Raw genomic sequence first — 27,343 nt, 5'->3', positions numbered from 1 at the left:
CTTCCAAGCGAAGTGGTGCTGGCCCCTACTCTGGGGGGCTTTAAGAGGAGGTTAGATGAACACCTCGCTGGGGTCATTTGACCCCGGTACTCTTTCCTGCCATGGCAGGGGGTCGGACTAAATGATCTACTCAGGTCCCTTCCGACCCTAGAAACTGTGAAACTATGAAACTATACAAAGGTGGCTCTTGCAAATGTAGTCATGTTATGTGGGCACCTTGGGCAGGGGGACAATTTTTTAATTACATCTGTCCTCCCTTCTTGTGTTTTAAAAAAACAAAAACAAAAAAACAAAGCCTTTCTATGAAACCAGAACTATAAACTTCCTAAAAACGCGTATAGTAAAAACACATTTTTCATGAAAATAAGTAGATACACATCACAGATCTCTTCTTGAGCAATTCCTCACAGTTGAGGATGATTTGCCTTGCATGATTGTCTTATCTGTGTGTCTGAAGATGGCTTGTGAGGCCTATCCAGGATCGACGGACTCGACAGCAGCTCAGACGTGTTTCTGTGTGGGGTGGGCGGTACTGGATTCATGACTTGGTCTGTGAGACGCTGTTCCTGCTGCTCCCGTTTTTCCATCTCCTGTTGTTGTTTTGAGGTTTCAAAGTACTGCAGCAGACTCTCCCTCCATTTGGGGCGGCCCTGAGTTGATAGTCTCCCAGGAGTTGACATTGATGTTGCATTTTTGTAAGACATCCCTGAAGCACTTTTCCTACCCTTCTCTTGAGCATATGCCTTGGGCATCACAGAGTTAGGCTAGTGAATATTAATACCAGGGCCTTGTAAATAATATTAATAACCAGCAATGCTGTTTCATGTACCCAACTGAACTACAGTGCTGTACACAGTGAAGTAAAGAAAGAATACATGCCTCATAATCTCTCTTGTATCTAAGGAAGCACTCCTAACCAGGACTAAAAGTGCATGTTCTGATAAAGGTTCATAACATTGAACCCTTTGGCTTAGTGTAAGTTTTGTCCTAGGGTAAAAAAAAGTTCACTTTACAAAACAGCATCAAATGCTTTTTATATTGTTCTTTGTTTCTTTGCCAAGTGTGGATTTAAAATTGGAATAATTCAAAAAGCAGTGGGACATTATGACTCACTCAGTACCTCCTGGGCTTTTGACATTATTGTAAAGCTACATACACTTGAGTGCAAGGTTAAGTTGGTGGATTTCGGCAATAGAACTTGCAGACTTTATTGAAACCACAGAGTACCTGATTAACTGTAAATGATGATTTGGTTCTTCTGTGCAACCAAGCAATATAGTTCCAGTTACAGATGTGTTATGCAGAGCGGTAAAACAAGTGATGTTTGATAAAGTATCAGTCTAAGTTAAATCTAGGGCTTAATGTTAGAATGACGCTTAAAATCCCATTTGATTTTGTCAAGTTATCTTTTTCAAAATGTTAGCATCGTCTTTTGCGTAATTATTTGTTTAACTTTTTTTTTTAACTTTGTGCTCTCAAATCCTGTTTGGATTTTTAGGAATAAGTATTACAGAGAGGGGGAAAAAAATCAATGAAAGATTTTATGGTTACAAGATGCTGAGCACAATTTGTATAAATTTTCTGGATCTTGCTTTGAAAACAAAGAAAGAAAGAAAGTCTACAGTCCTTATTCCATTTGAGGATTAAAATGAGTTGTATCAATTAGCATGAATGATGTTAAAAAGAAAACATTTTTTCTAATAAAATCTCCCATGCTGGAAGTTTAGAGTAATTTGCTTGAAGCCAAATGTACTCTGCTTACATTCTTGTGGAGGCTAACGTCATATTAAGTCATATGTTAGCTGAGTTGCACTGATTAAATTATACATGTTGAATTCAAAGTTTTATCAACTAGATGGAACTCTTTGTTGGAAAGCTACCCCTTCTGTCTATTTGGATTGTCTTTTCATTATCCTTTTCCTGACTTTGAATCAATGGCTTTGTTCTGACTAATAGCTTTCATCTTTGTGCTATAAGGGATTTTGGTATGTGTAGAGACTATAGATTTTATTGTCCTTCATATTAGAAACTCAAAACACAGTCAGTATATATTTAGATTTTGAAATGTAAAAATGCTCAATGTAGGGTAGAGGTTGCTAATATGTATCTCATAATTTGAACAAACCTGATTTAGTACCTTATGGTTATCGCAAAAGATAAACATTTGACACTGAGATGGTTCTTATTAATTATTATAAAGCAAATGTTTGAAAGTCAAGAAACTTTCGTGCGCCTGTACACAAGCACGGAGGCTGCTCCAATGCACTGGAATTCCATCACGTTGGAGCAAACTTGATTAATTGAGTCTGCTGGAGCCTGGCAATTAATACGCTCCAGCAGCCTCCTGCATCCTGTGTATCAGCGCTCCGTGCTTAAAAATGGCAACAGGAGCGCTTGAACTAAAGCTCATCAAACAAGTGTTGGTTCAAGTGCCCCCGCCACCATCTTTAATTGTGAAGGTGCTGATACACAAGACACGGCAGTGCTTTAATTAAGGCAGCTCTTGGAGCTGCTTTAATTAAAGCACAGCTCCCCCATCCTCGGAGCACACATAAAAATGCCCATAGAAGATTATGGTTCCAAAAAACCTAAATACCATAAATTTAGAAACTATGCAGCGCAGATTACAGTTTCTACTGCTTTAAATTGACTTCTTTTTCCTTCCTTGTGCATCTGTATTTAGCGCAAAAGCCCAATGAATCATGGGTTATAAATTTTATTTCCCCCAGAATACCAACTCTGTTGGGTATACCTGAGATTCCTCTGTACCTCTGACATGCTAGAAAAAGAGAGGTGAGACTGAATCACAACACAAGGTCACATTTCTAGATCTCATATATGCAACAGAAACTTAAGTGTTTTCTTGTGCATGTTTGAGTTCCAACAATGCGCTCATGTACAACTCTGACGCTTCTCAGATGCAAGGCCCTATAATTGGTATTTTTTAGGATGAACATATTAAATAATGACCTGTTGCCTGTATCTAGAATATCAAGCTTTTGATCAGTAGCTGAAGAATGAATGGGCTAAAATTTATGTAGCAGGGGTGGACAAAATGTGGCCCGCAGGCTGGTTGCAGCCCACCAGGCCATTCTATCCAGCCCATGGGGCCCCTAAAAACTTTAGAAAATTAATATTTACCTGCCCCTGGCTGCCTGTCATGCAGCTCTCAATAGCTTGCCAAAACTCAGTAAGCAGCCCTCTGCCCAAAATAATTGCCCGCCCCTGTTATATAGGCATCCAGCAGTGGCGTGGGAGACATGTCAATTGGTCTTATGTTGGTCATATTCTATTAATATAATACATACTGATATATGTAATGTGGACTCTGCTTCTACCAGCAGTGGCTGGTATTTAGTCTGTAATTATTGAGCAGGGCAGTTTTGTGGTGTCCTCTCTGGGATAGCAGAGTCTGGGCCTGACAACCGAATGTCAATGTTCGCAGTAGGGGAGCAGAATCTTGATTGATGCTGGGAGCTTAAATGAACATTTTCATACTTTCAGACACGGCACGGTTTAGAGACTCATGGGAAAGTTTTCCAAATCTCGAATGTTTGTTCTTTATATTATTTAATTGTCCCATTCTTATTTTAAATGTCTAGAAACAATCTCTATGAATTGAGTAATATCCCTTTTAAATACTTTGTGCGCCTATTAGTGGCATACGTGTGTCTTGCATCTAGTCTATGCTGCAAAGGTCTGCTGGGGTATGCAAGCTAGCCTGCATAGATGGCTGTGTTGGCAGAATCCCTGGGGTGGATGTAGCTGTGCTGGCAGAAGGCGGTTCTTGCTTCATGTGTGGTGTTCAGGGCAGTGGAGTCACTAAACTGGCACAAGAACCCCAATATACATCTCCATTACACCATGGGCACTATGCCAACATACCTGCACTGGCAGAGGTGTAGCAGCAGAAGCTCCATAATGTAGGGGAAGCCTTGGAAGCCACCAGCCTTATCCCAGAAAGCTCGTGTGCATATGTAGGGCTTGTATGCTGCGTCTTGTTGGTAAATATGCCTACCTGGACTCGCAAGCTGTGACTTGTTCTGGTAGCGGCCCCAGTGCCAATTCTCTCTGGCCAAAGGCAACTTAATATGCACGTTGTAAAAGAAGTCTTTAGAAAGATTGCCATCAGGCCAGGAGTTCTTCAGGCTTGGTTTCAGACCTTGCCCACACACAGGAATTGAGTCATTTTAATTACCTGGGTAGATTTTAAAAAGGAGTATAAACAACACCTTCCCCCAGGGTAGATGCACCTACACAACATCAAAATGCTTGGGTTGACTTAACTTCAAGTTGAAAGGTCCTCTCTTTTATGTGAAGGCACCTTTTATTCCAGAATAACTGCAGCCACACTTGGGGCCTTTAACATGATTATTTTGGCTTTAAAAAAAAATCATACCCCCTAAAATTCCTCAATGTCATCGTGGAACTGGTGAGACTTATAAGCGTAGACACATCCTTGGACCTGTCACCTTCACTTTTGCCAAATGAGCCTTAACTCAACTCCCTTGTAGAAATAATGTCTTTTCAAGGTTGCATCTGAGAGAAGTTGGCGTTGGAACTTGATGTGCGCTAATGGTTATCTTCCTGCGGATGTCTGTATACTCATCACGTCTGAGCCGTGCGAGTCACCAGAACTTTGTCTCGAAAGGTTGCTAAGACTGCTCAGGGTTTTCCCCTCCTCCCCATGTTATCCCCATGAAAGTTCGTGTTTCAAGTCTGCACTTCGGGAACAGCTTACTCTTTAAAAGGAGGGGTTTGAGAGTTTGCAATGCGGTTCAATTTAGAACCTGCCCTTTTGGGTGAAGGGCGCATTTTTCCCAATACACACTCTTGGAAAAGTAAAAGCCTGGAAGGCCTGTTGCTAAAGCTCCGTTGTAATATTTTGTGTGGCTATACAATAGCATGTTGTTACAGTATCATATGTTCCTATAGTATTTATTTTGCCTTGCTGTCTTGGCATTGCCTGTCTGGCTTCTGCAATACCATCCTTGCTCACTACATCCTCAGGCAAAGCTGAAGAGGGCAGGAGAGAAGGGTGCTCCAGTGGATAGCAACACCGGGGAGCTCAATGCCTTTGGAAGCTAAGCGTTGGCACAGGGCAGGTGCGCCCGCAGCACAGGCAGCTCCGCGTTAGAACAGATAGAGCCTGTCATTCCCCACAAAGTTTTGCAGCTATTTGCATGCGTGCTGGATTGCACGAGGAGATGTCCATTCTGTGACCTTCCCCTCGCTGAAGTAGGTACTACTCCACTTGCATTCAGGCACTAAGAAACAGGCTGTCGCTCTCAATCCATTCCAGCACAAGAACTTTTAGGGATAAAAGGTTCCCTGCACTGTCACCCACAAGCAGCTGTAATTTTTGTCCTAATATTATCATACTGTTCTCCTTAAATTTAGCAGAGGATATGTAGAACTGGGAGCTTACCAAGACATTTGAGACAAACAGCTTTCTGGTCCTTTATTATGACCCACGCTTGGCCCCTTTGGGCCAGGTTCTCTGCTGGTTTCACCCATTTACAACAGCAGATGAATTAGCCGTAGAAATCTGTGGGATTTTATTTGAAAGTCTTTAAAATAAAGCTGGATATCTTTCTGGAAGCTGGAACACAAAATCTTGAGCTCTAGGCAAAACTAGATGAAATTCTACACCTGATGTTCTTTGAGAGGTCAGACTAGATGACCTGCTGGCTCTTTCTCCCTTGAACTCCATGAATTTCTGAAACACCGCTCTTTTGAAATGGAAGAATGTGGGGGAGGCCGTTGCTGCCTTTGTGTTCAATGAACAAAGTCCATCCCGCCTTGATGCATAGCGGGTGACCGCATTGAAGGCAATGCAGTTAAGCCATTTCAAATCTGGTAGCATTAGATGTCTGCTCCATGTTGAAGAGCAGTAGTGGTTATAGGGTAAACCGATTTGGTTCACTCTTTGGTACTGTCCTGGTAGTAGGGGTAGGTGCCAACAGTTTGAATTATACAAATTATAGCAGTAAAAAGGTAAGAAAGGAAAACTGGTGTGATAAATATGGTTCATTTAACTTAAAGAAAAAAACACAACCCAGGTTGAACAGGAGATGGAGGGTTAAACAGAAGGAAAGATTATAAAAATGTGCAGTTTTGGCCTCATTACAAATGACTCTCTTGCAGGCTTTATAGCATTAATGTTGCTTCTCATAAACTTGAAAGCAGTCACCCATTTAGAAAGATTAAATTGGTTAGTCATTCAGAGTATAACAACACATGTCCATGAGGTCTGTTCCCCAAAAACCAGTATAGGAAATTCAGCTGATGCCATAAAAGCTTAATGAATTAAAGCTGGTCTCGTACCTACAATTTGCCAGCTGGTTATATCTGATAGTACTATTTATCAATCCCAGTGCACAAGTAGTAAAAATGGAGGCATTATTCTTTTGAGTTGGAAAACACAAATATAATATGTGATCTGCTGGGGTCAGAAAAAATACCTTGGAACCAAAGCAGTGAAAACCCTGGAAGTGTCTTGTTGCTTATCATCCTTGCAGGGTCAGAGTTAAAAGAAGCTTGACCTTAACCCATGCTCTTCTAATAGCTTCATGATGGTTTATTGTAAATAATTTATGTGCGCGGACTTGTTCCGCTTTCTAGTTACAGAGGAAGTTATTACTGACAAGTTTTGTCCTAGCATAACTTCCACTGCCTTCCCAACTGCCTACTAGGCCTGTGTGACTAGGCAACTATTTGATTCGGATTTTTCCAATTCGATTCGGAGATCTGAATCACTCTTCTGATTCAATTCAGCCAAATAGATTCAGAAAAGATTCAGCGATTTTGGCAATAGGGTATAATGGGGAATCAATGAACTATCTATAACTTTGTTGTTTTTTGGCTGATTCAGATGAAACTTGCAGGGGTGGTAGCCCCTGCTGAGGCCACAAAGCTTGCCATGTTTCAGGGAGATAGGTGCATGGGTTTCTGGGAAAGTGCACCTCAAACTGCTGCCAAGCACAATTTATGACATAGGATACTGCGTGTGTGTGTTAAGGCGCGGGGAGGGGCAGTCTGGGTTCTGCAGCCCTGCACTTCTGGCCGCAGGCAGGCAAAACTCGGACAACTGACTCCCCAGGCACCTCTGCACTTCACCTGCACTGCCAAATCCCCCTTCCCTCCACCCCACCCTTGCACCCCAGCCATCCCTCACCCCGACGCCTCCATTTTCATTTTCACTGACTGGCTTTCTTGCCTGCATTGCGTACCAGGCCAGCTGCTGGCTTCTTTACTATTCCTTCCATCCAGGACCAACAGCAGGTACTTCTTAGCCTGACAAAGGGTTTTTCAACCTGAAAGCTTCCTAAGAGCTATTTTTCTAACTATTTAGTTTTTTTTCATAATAAACATAACACAAGATAAGCCATCACACACCGTGAGTAACATATATCCAACACAACATTTTTCCTTCTTGCTGTCAATTCCTTTATAAAAGAAAAGGCTCTGTGACAGCTCCATCTGGGTACCTTTGCTGCTGCTGCTGCTAGAGGTGTTGAAGCAGCTAAGTTATTTTGACCTGCCATCATTGACCCTGGTGGACTGGACCAAGGCTATAGGGGAAGAGGAGGTCTCACAGGGGCACACTGCCATGTTGTGCGGAGGCCCCAGCACCAGGAAGGGCACACCTACACACACACACAGTCCCCACAAGCACCCATGACACGAGTTTTGCCTGCCTGCAGCCAGAGGTGCAGGGCCCCAGAACCCAGACTCCCCCTGCACCAATCTCCTCGATGGCTGGCAGGCTTTGTGGCTGCAGCAGGGCCTAGCAGGCCTGCAGTTTTCACCCCCCAGCACCTTAACACACACTCAGTGTCACATATGTCATGAGTTTTGCTTGTCGGCAGTTTGAGGTGCAGTTTCCCAGAAACTCCTACACCTATCACCTTGGAATGTGGCAGGTGTCATGCCCTCAGCAGAGGCTACCACTCCTGCCAGTTTCATGCAAATAAGCCAAAAAACAGCAAAGTTATAAATATTTCTTTGATTCCCCATTCTACCCTATGGCCGAATCAATTCAGAAGCTTTGAATCAATTTGGAAAGCCTAAAGCTTCTAGCAGTTCCATTCAGATGTGTAGATTTGGCATCCGAATCATCTCCAAATCCGAATCGTGATCTGAAGCTTTGCACAGCACTACCGCCTACCCAACTAGTCAACCCAGAAGCCCAGACTTTCTCTAAATTATTTGTGGGGGGTTTTTTAAAGACGGAGAATGTTCTGTCTAGTTCAGTGTTGCCATAAAAGTTTAAGTCTCTGCAGTTTGTTTCTGTTTGAAAGCCCTCAAGCCTTCAAAAATAAACTTTTCCAGAACCAAACAGATTCACCCTGTAACCACTGTTATGCTCCAGGATGGCAAAGAACGTTTGCAGCCACCAGTCCGAAATCCTGCGGCATTTGCATCTCTTTTGGATGATGACGGTGCTGATGATGCTTACCAACCTTTCAATTTTAGTGCAGATAGGGGCTTTATACCTAAGCTAATGGTTCTTGTCCTTCTAAACTCCAGGCATCCCTCAGAAAATGCCAGCTCTTAGCTTTCACTCATTCTTGACTAGGGAAAAAAAAACAGAGCAATTCTTTTGTTCAGAAAGACCACAACAGCTCAAAATGGTTTGGACACTCTGGGTTCCTATTTGAAATCTCTGGAATTAACTTGTGAACCATTGTAGTGGCATTTTCACACCTAACATGGCCATAGCACCCTGGTGAAGTGTCACTTATCTAAGCATTTAGGAAACATGGATAGCTTGAGCTCAGTAAGCATCTTTGTGCCTGCTGTAGGTCCTTGTCACCCTCCTTGTGGGCCGCAGGATACAGCTTACAAGAAGGAAAATGTTGTGTCCAAGAGAGCAAGTCAGAGCACAGAGCTGCCACAGAGCAAGTCAGGAGCAGAGCTGGGAACCAAACGTATCTCTTGACTCTCAGTTCTAGGCTTCAAATGCCAAATCACACTCTCGTCCCTAGAGGAAGGAAGTCATGTATATAAAAATGTTGGCAAAACCCCTGGTACCTGCCTTACCTTCTGAAGCAAAGTAGATCAGCTATACACTGTTGCTTTACCATTAATATGACATCAGTAATGGAGCAGGGGGAAGGAAAAGTAATTTGTAAACGTGAGGATAAATGAAGTGTCAGGGGTTCATTAACATCCAAGCACCAAAGACAAGACTTTGGTTCATAAAACCTAATCTAAAAGATTGCATACCTAGATAATTCAAAAGCATGAGGCCCTCAGCTGGGGTGGGGGAGGTCACGCAAATATTAGATGACCACCCAGTCCTTTTTTTAAGCATGTCTTTTATTTGATTATCAGATTTTTTAAAACCTGTTTTCAGATCACCCAGAATGTTGTATGTTGCCATGTTGTACTGTAGTGCAATGCTGTGGCCTTGGCCACCTTACTGAAACCATCCTAGAAGGACCCAAGGCTCAGCACTGCATACATGGACATATTTTTGGCTACCAGATCCCAACCAACAGCAAATACCGGTGTTTTTTCTTAAAGAAATATTAAAATGATGGCAAGAACCCCATGGTCAATTATGTTGGGGCGTTAGGGTGACCTCCATTACATCAAGTCCGGGTCCCGAGCTGAATGACTCCAGGACAGCATTTATCTTGGATTCCCCTGCACACAGTCAACTATTGTCCCAGTATGTGCAGGGATCCTGGTTTTCTGCTCACCGTGAGAAAACTGTGGGAAACTGCAGGTTTCCCCTTGCAGGCTGGCAGGTTCCCGCCTGCAAAGGGCTGTGTGGGGCTGAGGGGAGTGGGACACAGCAGGCGCTATCTGCATGTGTGCGTGTGCACAAACGCACATGGTCAGGAACACAGCCCCAGGCAGAGGTGGACAGCAGCTCCCCCAGCTGATTAATCTAGCGGGGAAGAGGAGCACTGGTGACAGAGGGCAGATAGAGGTGAGGGAGGGAGTGGGGCAGGGTTGGTGGCTGGGGCTGGGGGTGTTGTCTAGCCAGCATGCGGCTTGGGGCCAGGGTGGGAACGCGCAGCCATGGGGCCTGGCCAGGGAGTGGGGCAGAGCCACAGGCAGCTCGTCCAAGGGGGCGTGTGTCCTGCCTTTGCATTGTGAAAAGGTGGTTACCCCACGGGGAGTGGCTGACTGCAAGACATGCAGGACTTGATGGATCAAGGCCTTGATTCATCAGTCCATCTCTTCAGCAAATGATATGCCTAAGTTTACATCTACATTTAAGTCATTGGCTTCCACGGGCATGAGTGGATGTTCAGAATTAAGTGTATGCTGAAATGCTTGGCGGAAGCAAGGCCTAGGTGGACTTCTGTTCTGGCTTGGCAGAAAAGCAGGTTTTCACAGAAGCACGTTCTCCATTTGCATTCAGCTTTATGAGCGTGGTTCAAGGCCCATTAAAAGTCCACGGGATGCTGCCCAGTGACTTCATTCCATGTCACGTTAGGCCCTGCCATTTTGATTTGGGGTTGTCTTTGTTTCCTAAAGATTTCCCATGGCAAAAAAAAAAAAGGAAGATGAACCTGGAGAACGTTTCTGCTTTGGACCAAACCCCGACACTAGCAGGAAGTAACAGAGGTGATCTGAATGCGATGGGACCTCATAAATTGTGTGTGGGAAAGGTTCCCCTTCCTTTCCTCTAACTGATGACGTGCCAAGTTTATTCTCCAGTATTTACAGTGAGATTTGTTTGTTTTGATACCCTTTACATGTTATCAGGGAAAAGACAAAGAAGAGCCCCAGGAAGTTTATACTTTGTGATGAGGCCAGTAAAATTTAGGCTTTAATTTTCTTTCTAGTCCTATATGTTTTCATTGAAACTTAATATATTAAGGGGATGTGAGACTGCAATCAAAGCAGTTACTGCTCTAGCTGTCGCTTATTTTTATGTATGAATTTAGTGCTAATGAAAGGTACCAGACTAACAACCTTGGGGTTGAAATCCTTGGCTTATTCACTGATCAAGGAAGAATAGCACAAGTTTTTTTTCATAATGCTTCTTGTCTCTGATCCAAAGAGATCGCCTCTGGAGCCAGAAGGGAGTCAGTCTCTGTGGCCCAGGCAGTCCTTGGACGAGACTGATAATGACGGGGATCTATGAATGGAGTCCAAATATCCTTGCTCTAAGAAAGGTAGCTTCAAAGCAGAGAGAAAAGAAATGGGAGACCTCAAGAGAGAGGCCCAGGATGATATTTCCCAAATTATTTCATTGGAAGCAATATATAAGGAATCTTTGAACACTCAAAGCCACAACGGCCATGTCCAGATGAGCACGTCCATGCAGTATGTGGCACCGCAGACACGTCCGCGGTGTCACATACAGCATGTTCAGCTGTTCTCCATGCTGCAAGGGAGCAATGCCGGGGAGGGAAGGGCGAGTTGACCCCTGGATATGCAGGGGTCCGTGCAAAAAAAAGGTGGAGTGGCACACACGGGGGCATTGTGCCGTGCTCAAAAGTTGGGTCTGGCTGGCCAGAGCCACACTGCAGCTGCCGGCCAGGCTCCAAGTGGCAGGATCGCTGCAGCCCGAGAAGACCCCCAGATAAGGCTGCTGGGGCATGAGACTGGAGGAGGACAAAAATGGAAAAAAGGGTACAATTTGTGTAATATGCCAAATATCATCCAATTGGCACTAGACTCAGGTGTTCTTTGCCTGCTTGCTTCCTAATTTTCACTAATACATTTAGGTGGACACAGGGCAACTGTTCTAAGCTGGGAAGGGCTGTTAGCTAGTAGCTGTCATGTTTTTGAGTCTTTGAGCAGGAAAAATGACTGACATTTGCTCCTAAAGAGCTTGCTGTCCTTGCTGTTCCCTCCTGAGCTAAAGTGTACCACCTTTGCCCTCCTCACAAGGTTTTTAATTCTAGTTTTACTTCAGATGCTTTTGAATTTTTCTTGCAATGAACGTGACATTAGCTAATTTGCACAAGACAGGAGCTGGGTGGCAGGGGGTCCTCTTTCAAGTGGCAAGGTAATAAGTGTAAGTGGATATTCCATGATTCCCAAATTTTTGAGAACTAGGTTAACCCTAGATGTTGAAGTACAAACAGTAATTTTGAAACCAGAGTACCTTTCACCCAACAGCAACAGGCAACTTCTTAACTCCTGCATCTTTGCTAACAGTATTCTTAATGCTTTGCACATACATGTCACGTTTCTCTCATTTGACCAGCTCATGCTTACAACACCCTGGGATTCCTTCAACGTTTCTCTCATTGGCCCATCAATCCTTGCAACACCCTGGGATTATTAGTACCGCTTTCCAAATGGGGAATCCAGTGCAGTAAGTGGTCAAATGACATGGCCAAGGCTGCACCACAGGTACCTTCTCAGGCAGCATTTGCTTTGTGAAGTGTTTTTGGATCCGTTAGGATGAACAGACAGCTGGCTGCCTGTCATTCCTAATTTTTTATGACCGGCTGGATAGATATCTTCCAGGAATAGTTTAGGTTGAGCTTACCCTGCCTTGGGACAGGAGAATGAAGTTGATGACCTCTTAAGATCCCTTCCAGTCTTACGTTTTATTGTTCTGTGATTATAAGACAAGTCAGCAACCACCTTTTTTGTGGAGTGGAACAATTTTGCCCAACAGCTCCGACATTTTATATAGCATTTCCAGATGTTCTGGTTCCCATTTGCTTGTCCTCTTTCACACAGGCTTTTTTGGATGAGTATAGAAGGAGGATGGTCATGTCTCCGGGGAGATGGTGCTGAATTTGCAAGTAGATATGATCTCATTCTCTGATGTATTCATGTACTGTCTATGCACTCAGCAGGAATGATAAGTGCACTTGCTAAATTCTAAAAATTATTAGCTGGTATTTTTCAAGCCACCTCAAAGATCTAAAAATCCAGATCATTTCTTGTTCATGCCTCTTTGTCTCTTGAAAAATGTACCTTTACTGCACTGACCAGTGTAATCTCCTAGTTTGACAGCAAATGTAATCATAGATATTAGTATACATTCACTGTGTTTTCTTCTGTCTAGCACATAAAAGATGACCGGAGCGATGAAGAAGAGGAAGACTCCCTCTCTGATATTGAAGAGGAGCATGTGAAAAATGGCAGCAAAAACAACTGTGGGCTAAGGAAGAGTTGCTACCTGAACAACAATACTGATTAGACCCACACCTGCATCACATCCTGCGGTATCACTTGTCATGTCCCAAACCCAACCTACAGTACAGAAAAGAAAGTCAACACCCTATGAGAGTCCAAGATTGATTTATTGCTAGTTACTAGACCTGGAAAGAAGCCCAGTGTAAAGCGGGTGGCAGTGAGAGATTTGCTTAATAAGACAAAATGCGTTAATGGCCTACTTTCTTGAGTCACTGCATATTAGTGTGTGAAAAACATATCTCAAATGTGCTAATCATTCCACTCTTAAAATGCTCAAAGATTTCAGTGCTCTTAGAGCAAGTGAAGTCTAATTGGCTCTAGCATAGTTTTCAAGTCTGGCATAAATAGGGCAGTTTTCCCAAAAGCCTTTAATGCTCTTTCCACATAAGTTTGGAAGTGTGGAGTTAATATGAGTTCTACTAAAAATCAGAATTGCTTTGTCTAAGAGAGATATGGCATCAGGATGCATTAACAGGCATGTTAATCATCTTATTTGAGTTCAAGCATTTAGCATTGCCTGCTACCCATGAATCACAGCATACTTCTTGATGGCTGGTCCAAGCTAGTATTGAGTCACTGGAGCTGTTGGTGCTTCTATGAATCATCTGCTTCACTTAAAGAAGCAAGGAGTTTAAACCCCCCACTCAAAGGCTGCGTCTACATAGCACAAGGCGGTGTTGTGCATAAATACCCAAGTTAGCTCTGAACAAGTTGGGCCACTCGTATGGTTGGGGGCCTCCGTGTCCAGCCCTATGAGGAGAGGCTGAGGGACCTGAATCTCTTCAGTCTCCTCAAGAGGAGACTGAGGGGGGATCTTGTGGCTGCTACAACCTTACCAGGGGCCAGCAGCAGGGACTCGGGGAAAGTCTGTTCCCCAGGGCCCCCCTTGGAGTCACCAGGAACAATGGCCACAAGCTGAGGGAGGCGAGGTTTAGGTTAGATATTAGGAAGAACTACTTCACTGTCAGGGTGGCCAGAGCCTGGAACAGGCTCCCCAGAGCGGTGGTGCTCTCACCTTCCCTGGGGATCTTCAAGAGGAGACTGGGCAGGCACCTGGCTGGGGTCTTATGACCTGTCCCACCCCCAGTGCTCCTTCCTGCCCATGGCGGGGGGTCGGACTCGATGTCTGTCTAGGTCCCTTCCCGCTCAGTGATTCTAAGTTACCCTGGGCACTGAAAGCACAAAGCTGGGTAAACATGGTGTTACTTTTCAACAGGACTAACTAGTTAGTTCAAAGAGCTCATCGCAGCACTACCTTGTGCATGTGGATATACTCAAGTTGGCATTATCTCATGCAGACAATCACTGCAGCCTTTGCCTATCTTAAATCTTTTGGTTTTGGGGTTTTTTGAGTGGGGGGAAGGGAGGGTTAAAGAAAGTACTAGTGAAGAAGAAACAGTCAACACCCATCTTCCATCAGGCCCTAGATTCCTTAGGTTTCTTTAACTCCAGCCACTCTGGGCTTATGCCTGATTATAGAAGTGGAGTCCTCATTGGTGGGGCATAGGGGACGATTTCCCGGCAACAGGCATCCAGGCTAATTCTTGTAAGTTTATCAAAAAGTGCAAAATTCAACAGCTTACATGGCTAATGAGGCCTTGCACAGAGTGAGCCCTTTACAACTGCTGGCTGCAGGCCACTTTTCAAATGAGGTTTCAGCTGTGTTTGATCCATCAAGGCCAAAATGATTTGGGCTTCAGCTTTTGAAGGGAGCGTCTGCTCAAGAGATCCGGCAGGCGGCAAGGTCATCTGATGCACTCCATCGTCTGGCAAAGACAAGAACAGTCATCAGCAGAGTGGCCTGAGTTAGTGACCTTTGCCTTTGAAACCTGTCATCTTCCCCCCTCATCTGAATCTCAGGACCTATTTGCTCCAGTTTCTTCTGGAAGAGGGGAGGCGTAATAAAGGGCTGGAGGATTTCCTGGGCTGGGAAACAATGCTGGGGACCTGGGGTGTGAAGCAGAATGTGTTTTGTGTAGTTGTCGTAAGTGATGGGAGTGTGCTCGTACGAGGTGGAAATATGCAGGTGTCTGCCTCTGACCTTTGACTGATTTAAACTGTACTGTATTTGATTTTTTTTGTACAGTGCCATGTGCAATGGATGATGCTTTACTATAAATAAATTAATACAATGACACCAGGAAAGGAATCTGGCATAGCACGTTTTGATAAAACGCTGGAAGTATGCAAGAAAATACACTCGTGGTTGGGAGAGCCAGCACTGCTTTCTGGGCTCACCAAGCAGGCAGCACTGCTTGGAAATAGAAGGTAATGCTGCAGATAATGCTGCAGAGAGTGCAGGAAGTTGCACTGTATTGTTTTATCAAATACTGCAATATAGATTTATTCTAACTCCAAGGACTTCTTTAATCCCCAGAGGCAGCTGGCAAGATTTTTTCAGGCCCATTGCTGCTTGAAGATGTTTAACTATAAACATTTAAATGAGGCAAAATGTGGCTTTTCTCAGCCCGCTGTAAATAAAGAAACCCTAAAACAGGTTGTATATACTCCTTTATAAGAGCAATGGAGACAGTAATATCTTCTGCAAGATGCTGATTGGTTCTGGGAGATAGACAATACATATCTTTTAAATTTTGATTCCAGAAAGTGTTCCTACCATGAAAAGAGAAATTCATAAAAGAGAAGAAAGAATGATAGGGTCTTCAGAGAAGTGATCCTTTGAATAGTTGATGAAATTTAAGCTTGAATTTACAATGCAGGTGAACTTGGTTGAAACTCCATTGGAGTTGGTCAAAGGCCGTGGGAAATTTGCCTGATTTAAGGCTCTCGACTGCATATCTTGCCAAGTGCTCTTGAGAGGGTTTCCAAAATATTTGTTTTGGGTCTGGCACCATTCAATACTTTCATTACTGACTTGGATGATGGAACAGAAAGTAGATGTATCAAATTTGCAGGTGATACAGAGTTGGAGGAGGTTGTCAGCACGTTGGTGGACAGGACTATATTCAAAATGAGCTCAACACATTTGGGAAATGGTCTGAAATGAAGAGGATGCAATGCAAAAAGGTGGACTACAAACTCTTAGATTTTAGTAGGCGAATATTTGCAAATACAAGACAGGGAGTCTTGTATTTGCTGGGTAGCTGCGATATGGGAAGAGGTTGGGGTAGAGTGGACCACAAATCTGAACCTTAGCTACCAAAGTGATGTTGCCGGAAAAGAGCAAACCCCGTAGTGGAATATCATGGTGGGGTTTGCAAATCCAACACATGGGAAGTGTGGGAGAGAGAGCCTCAAGCGACATGTAGGGGAGGTCACTTTAAGATTCAGCTGCCTGCTGGCTGCTGGCTCTACTCACCATTGGGTTATAAGCACTGTGAACCGGGAAGGGGAGAGTCCATTCCAGCTAAGAAGTTAAAGGAAGCATCTGGACCAGAGCTGGACACTACAGTTCCTGATGGGGAATGAGGTTCCTGGGAAGAAGCTGGAGATGTGACTGCTGCAAATAGGAACAGAGATGCCTGCAAAGGCGGTAAGGAATGTGGACTTTGAGTAGTGTTATGAACTTAATATCAAGTACCCAACTAGCCCTCAATGCTTAGCATAGCCCTGAGTAAGAACTCAGTAGAGCAGGGAGGGACCAAGCCAGCTCAACTTCTTTGGCACTAAAAGGAGACGGCAGCTTTGCTACGGAGTGGCATGCTGGTCGGTGGTACAGTTTGGTGGGACTGAGAACTCCTGGGTTGGGCAGGGGCCTCGGGGGAAAGCACTGAACAATTCTCCATACAAAGGCTCACAACATGACTTGAGGGTTAGGAAGAAGGGAGACCCTGCCATTCCTCTATGCTGTTACAATAGTCTTCAAACATACAAGAGGTTGCTACAAAGAGGAAGGAACGAGATCTGTTCTCTGTGATACAACCTTAAAGACCACAAAGTACGACAACGCTGCCTGTTCTCTGAGACCGCACTCCTGTTTATCAGCAACCTCTCTGTGTCTATGGAAAAGTGCCTAACAATCCAGCACGTTCCCTTGGGGCTGGGAACTTCATGGCAGACTTCTGCCTTCATCCAACATCTTCTTCCAACTGCTTCACCAGGCCTTGCCACCCTGCATCTCTCAGTCCCGGCCTGGCATAAGACAACTAGGAGTCCCTGCAAATACCATCCCATCCAACACACTTGTCCAGTTTCATATCTAGGCTCCTCTCCACATCTCCCTTTCGTACTTTAGCTTTCGTTGTGCCTGATATAAGGACCACTTATGATGCTACATGTACTTGAGACCTACAACACCACATCTAAGCATTATAGTCACTATGTAGTGAGCTTCTTCGTATAGGAGTGTTTACAGTCACTAGAGTGGCTGCCACCAAAAATGTAATGATTTTCCGCAGTGTTATCTGAGAGACTACAGTTATTTGCTATTTTAAGGGACAAAGTGATCTTATGGTTTGTCAGACTTCAGATAAATTGCAGAGACGGATCATCAGCTCATGCCATTCGCTGTGTTCCACCAAAATCGGAAGAATGATGGCGGTATCGTTCTTATTTGTTCTCTCCCCACAACCAGAAAGATCACGCGGGCTCCCTGCAGCCTTCCCTTCAAACAAGCTGGTTCTTTGTAAGCAAATGGGAAATGAGACCTGGCAACTCAAGTGTTGAGCTGAGGCAGATTCTTTCAGGGCATTCGTTTTTGGAAAAGCGATGACTAACAGTCAAGAAAGCTAGAAAACAAATGAATGGGAACGTGTGAGTTTTGGCTACGAGCAAGTTGCAAACTGTGAAAGGGGGGAACACATTTTGCTGATTTTGAAAGAAAAACATGGTCTCCACAGGCACCTTTCCCCAGCTGTGGGCTCTTAGAACAACAGACAGATGGCTGACAGAAATGAATGCTGGCTCTGAGGATAGGAACATAACCTGGATGTGAACAAAGCAAGGGACAACCTGACGATTTAGTCACCCAAAACTCTACAGAGGAACCATGGAGCAAGTCCTATACGGTGGCTCTTCTTCTGTCCTGTTTTGAAATTGCTGAACCTGTCACCCTCCTCCCATGATAAGCTAGGCCTGTTAAGCCCAGGTCATTTAATATAAGAAAGGGCCCCCATCTTTAGCAGCCTGGCTTGGCTGTTGCCTGGGCACTCAGCATCTATAGGAGGATTTTCATGAACATTTAGTGGTGGCTTCACTCCGCTCCCAGCAAAGCTGTTGGGAATTTTCCCATTGGCTCAGGTGGGAGCAGAATTAGCCACCACTAGGCACTTCGGAAACCTTGCTAACACACCTTGCTTGCTAGGTTTCCTTGAAAGCTGTGGTCACTCCTGGATCCACTTGGGTAAGGCTACGACCCAGCCTGGGTCAGGAGGGTTCCCCAGTCCGTGGTCCGTTCTGCTACCCTCCACCGTACAGACATGGCTACAAAAAAGAGCACTTGTGCCAGTATCCATCACTGAGGTCTTCCTTGATTGATTTTTTTTTTTTTTTTATTGCTCTCATTGACAGTGACCCCCACTCAGACCCCATTTTCTTCTAGCTTCCCAGCTCAGTTTCCCCTGTGGGGCTTCTCCAAGGCCCTCCTGCGCACGTGACCCTGGTGCCTTCAAAGTGTTACTGGGATGAGCTGATGCGGTCAGTTGTATATGACAAAATACCGCGTGAGAGAGCTGAACTGGGGAGAGGACACAGCTGAGCACATCGCACAGGATGTCTGATGCCACTTACACACATGCTTGGCACACATCTGCTGCTCCCCAATACACATACAGCATGTGACTGGACTTGCTTTCACTTGACTGAAGCAGGCAGCTGCTGCTTGCTGTTGATGAGCTCCAGGGCACATGAAATGTATTTATTGATGCTAATTAAGTTTTGGCGGAGCTGACGTTCAGATCTTCTGGTGATATTAGTGCATGGAAGAGAATTAGCTCCCCCGCTACCTCCCCTTTTACAAGCTGCTCTTAAATGGTGGCTGGTCAGGGTCCATTTCTGACATCTGTGCAGTCTTTCCATCTACGACGGGGTAACAGGCTGTGATGGCATCTATATGCCATCTATTCTGTTGGAGCTTGTGCCTGTCCTTTTATCTGCAGGTAAAATAAGTGGTCTGACTCAACGAAAGAGGTGCATCTGACTATCTTTACTGAGACCATCTGGGAAATCTAAAGAGAAATCTGCTTTATAGGCATAGCTCGTTAACAAGTTTTATTAGAAACACGGCGGGTTCTTTGAGAATTGTGGATTTGAAGAACTCTCTGATTTCAGTTTCTAGGTTATGAGAAATATTGCCTTGTTGTTTCATTATGTTCAGTCTTTGAAAAAGAATCTGTCTTCTGACATCCTTAGGTATTTATATACCTCCATGCCTTTTTCTACCCCTTATCTCTCCTCCCTATTATTATAGTATCTGAACATTTTACAACATGTGCAGTGGTAGGGCAGTGCCATTCCTGTTTCATAGATGGGGAACTTAATAACTTGCACAGAAAGTTTTGCACAGAGGAGGGCATCGGGTGCACATTTCCTGAGTTCTAAGCAACCTCCCCATCACCACTCTACTATCCTGTCTTGTGGCCGTGGATAATCTCTCATGAGTTTCTATCATTCTTAGAGGTACGATATTGGATTGGCACTGATTATAAAGAAAATTGACAGTATCAGCAATCAGCTTTTTTTGGCTGATGTGGTCGATAATGTCACTGATATATGCCCCCATGCGTGCGCTCAGCTGCTGCACAGCATGCAGGCAGCCAGGAGCACAGCCCAGCAGCATCCAGCTGGTAAGTCTATTGTGGGGGAAGGGGCTGGGGCTGGGGCAGATCGAGGCACCTGTGGTGAGGGAGGGAGTGGGACCAAGGCACATAGTTGGGGTTGCTGCAGCCCCTCCCCGCATAGTCCCACTCCCAGTGCTGCCACCACCTGCCCCAGCACAACCCAGCCCAAGACACTGCTGGGAAGAGACCAGTGCTGCCCTGGCCCCAGCCTGCAGTTGCAGCCCACCCTCAACCCATGTGCAGATCTGGGGGTACATGCCCCCCCCCTCTCCTGGGTGCATGTAGTGGCAGGAGTGCCCCCCCCAATTACCCCCCAGACAAGTTTATTGCAGCTCCGTCCTGCACCCCCCCCCAGCTGTACACTGCCTGCCCCATCCCCACTCCCTCCCTGATTGCAGGAGCCTCAATCTGCCCCTCTCATGCCCCTTCCCTGTCCCCACCCCTTCTCCCCCAACAGACTTACAGCCCAACACTGGTCTCCAAGCTGCCGGGCTGCATCTTAGCAATCGGATCGGTATCAGCCAATATGGCTCCTTAAAAATTGGCCATCGGTATCAGCCCAAAAATTCTCTATCAGTGCACCCCTAATAATTCTCTGCCTGTTGTGTGCATCAAGATTGTAAGTACTTTATGGCATAGAGTCTCCTGCTTTGTCTTTTACAGGATTCAGCACAACGGAGCCTCAACCTCATTAGGAGTTCTGGGCACCATTGGGGCACGATTAACTAGTTAGACCTTATGCCCTCAACCATGGCTATGAATATTGTACAGTTGGATACAATTTTAACAGCAACATCTCCACCCGAGACCAAACTTCCATCTTGAGATCTACAACGTGAAGACTGCTGTCTGTTGGCAATCTTTGATTTCAGTTGCTTTGTCCAAATCTGAAGGTTACTTTATCCCTAAGCCCTCCATCACCTTGCTGCATGTCAGCTTCTGATGTGGCAAAGCTCACCTGGATCTCTGCTGTTTCTCTCCTTCATAAACCTGTTAGCATGGGGGGGAAACTGAGCAGAGGAACTGTTGGAACGATGAAGAGAAGGTGGCCACCGCAGAGAGCAACATGCTCACTGGGGTCTAGGAGACCTGGGCATGTCTGGAGAACAGCAGGAGCCATTAGAGAAGTGCTAAGCACTTTGGAGAGAGCTAAAACTACTTTCTTATTCAATAAAAGATATCTCTGAAAATACCCCTGCCTTGTGTGTTTCCCGGACCATCACTGTTAGAGCAGCTCTCCAACCCTACTAAATCTTTCTGGTGATTCTTAGGCTTGATAATGCTGAAGATATCTTTTCCTTCTTCCATGGTTTTCTTCCTTCTCCTATTTGAGTTTGTTTTTTATCCTCTTCTGTTTGAAGTCAAATCCTCTAAGCCGGCTCAGCAAGGATCATCTCGGTCCGAGAAGAGCTCCCTTCTTTAATAGCACCACCAGAAAACTCTCTGTGAACTGAATGAGTGTACTCTGCTGATGCTTCAGCTTTGGGTGATCACGAGAAGAGATGCTGTAGAAATGTCACGGCTGGCTTAGTTTTCAGACACAAGTGTGTGGAGTAGGATGAGGCACTGGGAAGTGGTTCTGGTTAAAGAACATGATTTCTAATGGGAGACAGGGTACTTATTAACTTCCTCCAGGCAAACATCATAGAGCAGCTTGCAAGCATTAATTAGTGGTTCCTAGTAAGGCACCAGTGTTGCACTGCTAACGGTGCTCTGCAGACCATGGAGATTTCAAAGGAAGATGCAAGAAATGTCACAAGAGGCAGATGCGGGATCACTGGTCCATACCCTCTCCACCCCAGGCCTTGTGATCTGGTCCCCTAACGAGCAGGAGCCTGGCACATGCTTTGAAACATGAAGCATTGTCTTCCCAAGAGCCTGTTTTTCAACCCAGATGACCATCCCTCTGGGTGCTCCTGTCCATGCTCGTTCCCTCTCTGCATTTCCTCTGCCTGCTGCTGAGGGGCTTTGACCCAGACTATGCAAGACATCCAGAGCTGAACCAAGCAGTAGCTTTTCTGCATGCCCAGTGTCAGCTCTGCCTCCCTGTCACATCGCTTGATGACTCCTGGACACGTTGGTTATCAGCACGGCTGCGCAGCCCTGTCAGCTATCCCAGCCCTAGCGCAGCTCTCTGCCCAAATTGTTGGGTCGCACCAGCATTCGCACACATGGCAAGGGAAACATCCTGATTGCTAAAGGCCAGTCTATCCCTGTAGGTCACAAGGGAGCAGGAAAGACGCCACCAAGCATTACAGCTTGACAGCTTGGAGAACTGAAATCCGCTGGCCAGAAAGCGAGGACACCTGCAGGAAAAAAAAATACTTTCCCTTTCCATCCTGTCATCGGCGTGTGTCAAGATCTGAAGTATGGGGAGGAAGTAAAGGCCTGACATTAATCCTGTGTCAAAGAATGGGATTCCCAATCAAGGAAATGAATATGATCAAAGGCAACCTAATCTTCACCCGAGCTGTTTGTGTGGGACTCCAAGGAGGGCTCGGAGAGTTTATTTAACTGAAGTTCCCTCTGTGGGATTACATGAAGTTGCGAGCTTATTAGAGGACAAGGCTGAAAGGCAGGCCTAAGCTTCAACATATGACTTAGCAAATACCAAGTCATAACAATCCACATAGGATAACGTTGTTGATGTTCCAATAGTCCCCGGATTTATGAAAATATCTTCTATTTACTCAGCTGGAAACATCCCTGTTCTGCTGGAGTTTTGTTACCCCATAAAGCATGCGGAGGAGACCCCATCATCCTTTCAAAGTTGAAAATGTGAAGTGGAATAACAAGTATAAATCCTAGCAGGGTTGGCTTTGAAGTGCAAGAGGTAAATCTCCCCGCTGCAGTGGAATACTACTGGGCTTGGTGGAGGGAGCGGTCTCCAGACCGTTGTTTCAGGTGTAAATTTTTGCATGACTGCAAAAGCAGTATAAAAAATCAGAATGTGGACAGGGTCTTACGTATTGCTTCAGTCCTGTTAGGGCTCTTTTTGGCCACTGGTCAGCCTAAAGGAGCGAGGCACGATGACCACCAGCTTGGCACTTCCATAAATCTGCACCTAGGTAGCGATCACTGCTGCCCAGTGGATCCAGGGCTGCAGAATGCACCCACCGTTTCCCAGCCCTGTGGGTGGTTTCGAAGTGCTGCAGAGACTGTCACAGCTCATCGTGCTGCCACTCCTAAATCCCTCTGCAGGTTACTGGCCTTCAGACTTCGACCTCCGCTTGAGCGGAGAGGCCGCAGGTAGTCGGGTCAGTGCCAGGGACAGTGCTGTAGTGGGTCCACTCAAACAGCTCCCTCTGCCAGTCCTTCTCCCTCCTCCTCAGACTGAGCTCCCCATGCTCCCCAGACTGAGCAACTATTCTGTCCACCCACTCCCCTTCCTCCCTCTCCCACCCTTCCTGGTGCTGGTCTGGCCTGGACCCAGAGTTTGTGCCACTCATGAGCCATTTCCCTTCCCCTGCTGGTTCAGAGGCTTCTCCAGGGGTCCCAGACTAGCACTAGCAATGAAGGAGCCCAGTGATTTCTCTGAAATCTCTGAAAGAAACAACCACATCTCCTGCCTTTGCACACTTAGCCTCATGGCCAGGCCGGAGGTTAATACTTTCATCGTCTGGGTATCCCTTTAGCCCACCTTTCAACATGGGTGTGCTCAGAAGCCGCTACAGCCCCACAGACACACTGGCATACACACTGCAGCATTACATCGTTGCTCAAAAACATAATATTTGGAGCCTCATTGGGGTATGGAGGCTTCAGGCCAAGGGCCTGTTACTGGGATTGGTTTTGACGTCATCCTTGGCTTGAGCAGCTGCAGAGGACGAATCTGCTGGGGATTGCATGAAGGAAGAAGGTGCAGCAGGTTTTCCAGGACTGTGGAGGAGTTCCCTACATCTACTCAGAGCTGTATTGCTGCTGGCTAACTGGGCCGTCCAGTAATGTGAGTGCAAGGGGTGGCCAGTGGGAGTTTACCCTGCCAAGGAATCTCACCGACTGTCCTGAGCTTGTGAGAGATTCTGGCAGCGGATGCTACCGCAAGGAGGGGCGATTCCGGCAGACATGAATGGGAGCAGAAGTGCCTTTCCTCTCCAGCCCTCCCCACCAGACAGCAAGTCACCAACAGCCCCCGGAGGCCGAGCACTTCCGTCTCCTGAGGCCTTTCTCTTAGCACGGCCACTGGGCCTGTGAGCGCAGGCTGTCCGTGACCAGCATGACTCATCGAGCATGAGAGCTGCAAGACGCAACCAGGACTCGTAGTAGAGATGAGATCTTTTATTAGACTAACAAGATTTTTTGCAAAAAAAAAAAAAAAATTCTTTAATTGCAAGCTTTCGGGCACAAACCCCCTTCACTTGAGATGGGTCGAATCCTGCCCCTTCCTATTCTAGATGCATAAACACTGGAAGTGAAAAGCGCGGGCCGATCACGAGCTCATCTCCCTGCCTGCATGGATGGCAGTGGGAATGGCGGGGAGGGAAATCCAAAACCTGTAGGAATGGATGGTGGGAATCTGCACTGTGCTCAGTGTCATCATCCCACATCCACGTCAGGGCGTTGCTGATAAGCCCTGCAGCCTCATCCAGGCAGCCAGGACTCGTGGTCAAACGGAGCTGTGTTGACTCACAGAATAACTACATCAGGAATGTACAGCGTGGGCTTTTGTGAGCCCGAGCTCACCTCATCAGCTGCTGTGAATGGGCACGCTTGCAGTGGAAATCACTCTCTCCATTTTATACACTGTGCTGTGCCTGTTCTGGCAGAGCAGCTGATGGAGTGAGCTTGGGGTTATGAAAGTTGGGCATCTATATTTTAGTTAGGCTATAAGGTGCCGATCTAGCCTGCCTTCTGTTGGACGTCAGACTAACAGAGCTAACTAACTCTCTCTGCTTCAATTCTGGCCCTGTGGCTAACAGAGAAGAGACTTTAGCTAGGGTGGTTATTGCTCCATGCGCAGAATCCCTCCGATCTGGAGGGAACGTCCGGCCCTGGGTGCAGCTCACCACCGTGGCTTTGATCCAGAGGATGGGAGCAAAGCAAGAACGAAGGAAGCAGCGTGCTGTAAATCTGGACTCCAAGTTGGACGACACACGGATGCGTGAAACTTGTAACTAGCCACGTCGCTCTCGACTCGGGCTTGCCAGCCACAAACGGGTCCATCAGGCATCTGACGAGACCTCTTACAGTGGTGCACCATGATCCGGAGACCCAACGGTTGCCTACTAACTATTGCTTCCCGACCCCAGCAGATGGCAGCAGAGTGACATTGCTGCCCCCAAACACCTGGATTACAACAGCTGCTTTGTCCACACAACTCGATTTATTTTCTTTTCACGACAAATCGATATTTGCTTGGAGGTGACTGGGGAGAGGTGTTTACAACTGGCAAGGACCGCTCTGAACCACACCCTGTGGAATCAGGGTCCTTATGGGCAAAGTTATCAGCTCAGACCTGAAGCTATGCTGGGAGCAGATATACTGTAATACCAAATTAAAAGGGGAAAAACATATGTCTAAGGAGAGCTGTTACATTTCTAAGTTTAAAACAGTTTATTTGCCCTTTGATGCACTCCAGACATGCTTTAGTGACTACTGAAGTCGCATGGAGGTCTGGCCTGGTAGCAAGGTGTCAGGCAGGATCATGCCGTAGCGAGCTACAAAGTTCTTCGGCCAAGTCACCTGTATGCCCGAGCTGTGGAGGAGACCAGTCTCCTTCTTCTGCCTCTCGTTCCCAACACGTCTGACCTCGTGCAAGCATTTTGATCTCTCATATCCTTATAACCTGGCTGGCGCGTTTAAAGTGCAAGCTCTTCAGGCAGGGAGTTTTCTGTCCCTGTCTATCACAATGAGGCAACAGACTTGATGGGCATCTCAAAGGTGTTATAATACAAATAGCAATAGGACACAAAGAGCTGTTCTGGTACTTCACCCTGGCAGTTGGACTACATAGGTCCTAGGCTGTCCGGGAAAGTATAAGGAAAAGATGGAAGGAAAAGAAATGGAATGAGGTTTGCATTTTGTATTGCTACCAATTTAAAGGCAAAGCTCAGGAACTGGGGATGTTTCCAACAGTACATTTCCATGCAGATGTGTACTGTATCAGGAGCATCTGCTGAGAGATTTCAGTAGAGATTATCAGTTATGGGGCTTCACTTCAAATGCAGACTGAGTGCGCTCAGCCCTGACAGGTGGACTATTATGGTCAGGCAACCCAGGTGTTCAGGGATCCAGACGCTATGCCTTTGAGTAAGAAAATAAGCACTGGGTGCATGCTGGCAGGACACCCTTCTACATACATTAGCCTCTGCTGGGTCAAATCCCACCCCCCTCTTCCCAGTGCTGGGGTACAAGGACACTGGACATGGATGATGTCTTTTCTCCAGACTCCTGTCCATCAGCATTCCCCCGATGCTGGGAAGGGCCGTGTATGTGGCACCTAGACCCCATGGGGATGGGTCCAGTGGAGAGAGACCAGTCTGAAACCAGAGAGTCATAGAGAGCTGCTGGCACAGACAGGGAAGGGACAGAGGAGGGGGCTTTCTTGGGGAGGCACAGAGCAGAGATGGGGTCTATTAGGGTCTATGAGGTGAATCTACAGTCTGGCTGCACAGAAGAACAGTTCAACTTCAGTCCTGTGCAACATCTGTTAAGTCTGGCTAAATCCACTCTATCACACCAAGCAAATAGACTGTGTCTTCCTACACCCTCCTCCAGAGTCCCGAGGAAGGGGGGATGTATTGGCATAAGCAGCTCCTCTAATCCTGTCCTAAACAGATCTCATTTGGTACGCTCAGCTCCATTATAGACAGCTTGGAATGAATTTCCTTTCATGGCAAGATGAAACATCTCCCTGTTTAATCCCCTCGCAGGGATGTGTATGGGTGGAAATCTCCCTGCCCCTCGTTGGCATGGTTTTCTGCTGCACAGTTTGACAGGCCTTTCTACTCTCCCACTCCCCCTTATCTTCCCTATTTCTCCTTAAAAGCCTCTGTCGATAAGGGCTACTACCTCCCTCTTCCCATCTCTTCCCTCTGGGCTTGAACAGAAATGCTTGCAAGCTCTGGGAGCTTCACCCCTTCCAGCGGGGATAGAAGCACGTTTCATTATAAGCACCATGTTCAGTCCAGATGTGTTTGAAGAACTGTGCTGGTTTTGTCCCCAGCAAAATTTGGCAGGACTTGTCCAGTGGGGACAGACTCCTTGTTCTGGGCTAACCGCTTCAACGCAAACTTCACATTGGACTGTAGCCATTTTTGCAATTCTCTTCTTTCCAGTTCACGGCTAGTTCAGGAAAGATGCCTTCCTGTCATCAGGTGGGATTGAAATACATCTCCTAGCCCTTCCCTTTTTGGCTTCCAACTACCAGGCCTGAATGGGGTCTTTCTGTCTCACACATGGATGATGGGTCTCTCTTGCCCTCTGGGTAGAACAAATGACTTGGTTGGATGCACAAAGCCAAAGTGAATTGCCACCTC

The 27,343-nt window shown here is 46.1% G+C and overlaps 1 protein-coding gene across 1 annotated transcript in view; it reads left to right on the top strand.

Annotated features, from left to right (window-relative positions):
• CERS3 (ceramide synthase 3) overlaps window positions 1-13,835 on the top strand; it is a 79,620-nt gene extending 65,785 nt beyond the window's left edge. Inside the window, exon 11 of the mRNA XM_019533797.1 lies at window positions 12,998-13,835. Within this exon, the coding sequence (XP_019389342.1) occupies window positions 12,998-13,132 (135 nt within the window). The 3' untranslated portion in view covers window positions 13,133-13,835. The remainder of the gene's footprint in view (window positions 1-12,997) is intronic.
• Window positions 13,836-27,343: the final 13,508 nt, after the last annotated feature.

Source organism: Crocodylus porosus, unplaced genomic scaffold (genome assembly GCF_001723895.1).
Source record: "Crocodylus porosus isolate Cpor-Errol unplaced genomic scaffold, CroPor_comp1, whole genome shotgun sequence".
Classification (NCBI taxonomy): domain Eukaryota; kingdom Metazoa; phylum Chordata; order Crocodylia; family Crocodylidae; genus Crocodylus; species Crocodylus porosus.
Note: the sequence above shows the minus strand (reverse complement) of the source record. Positions and strands in the feature narration are given on the sequence as shown.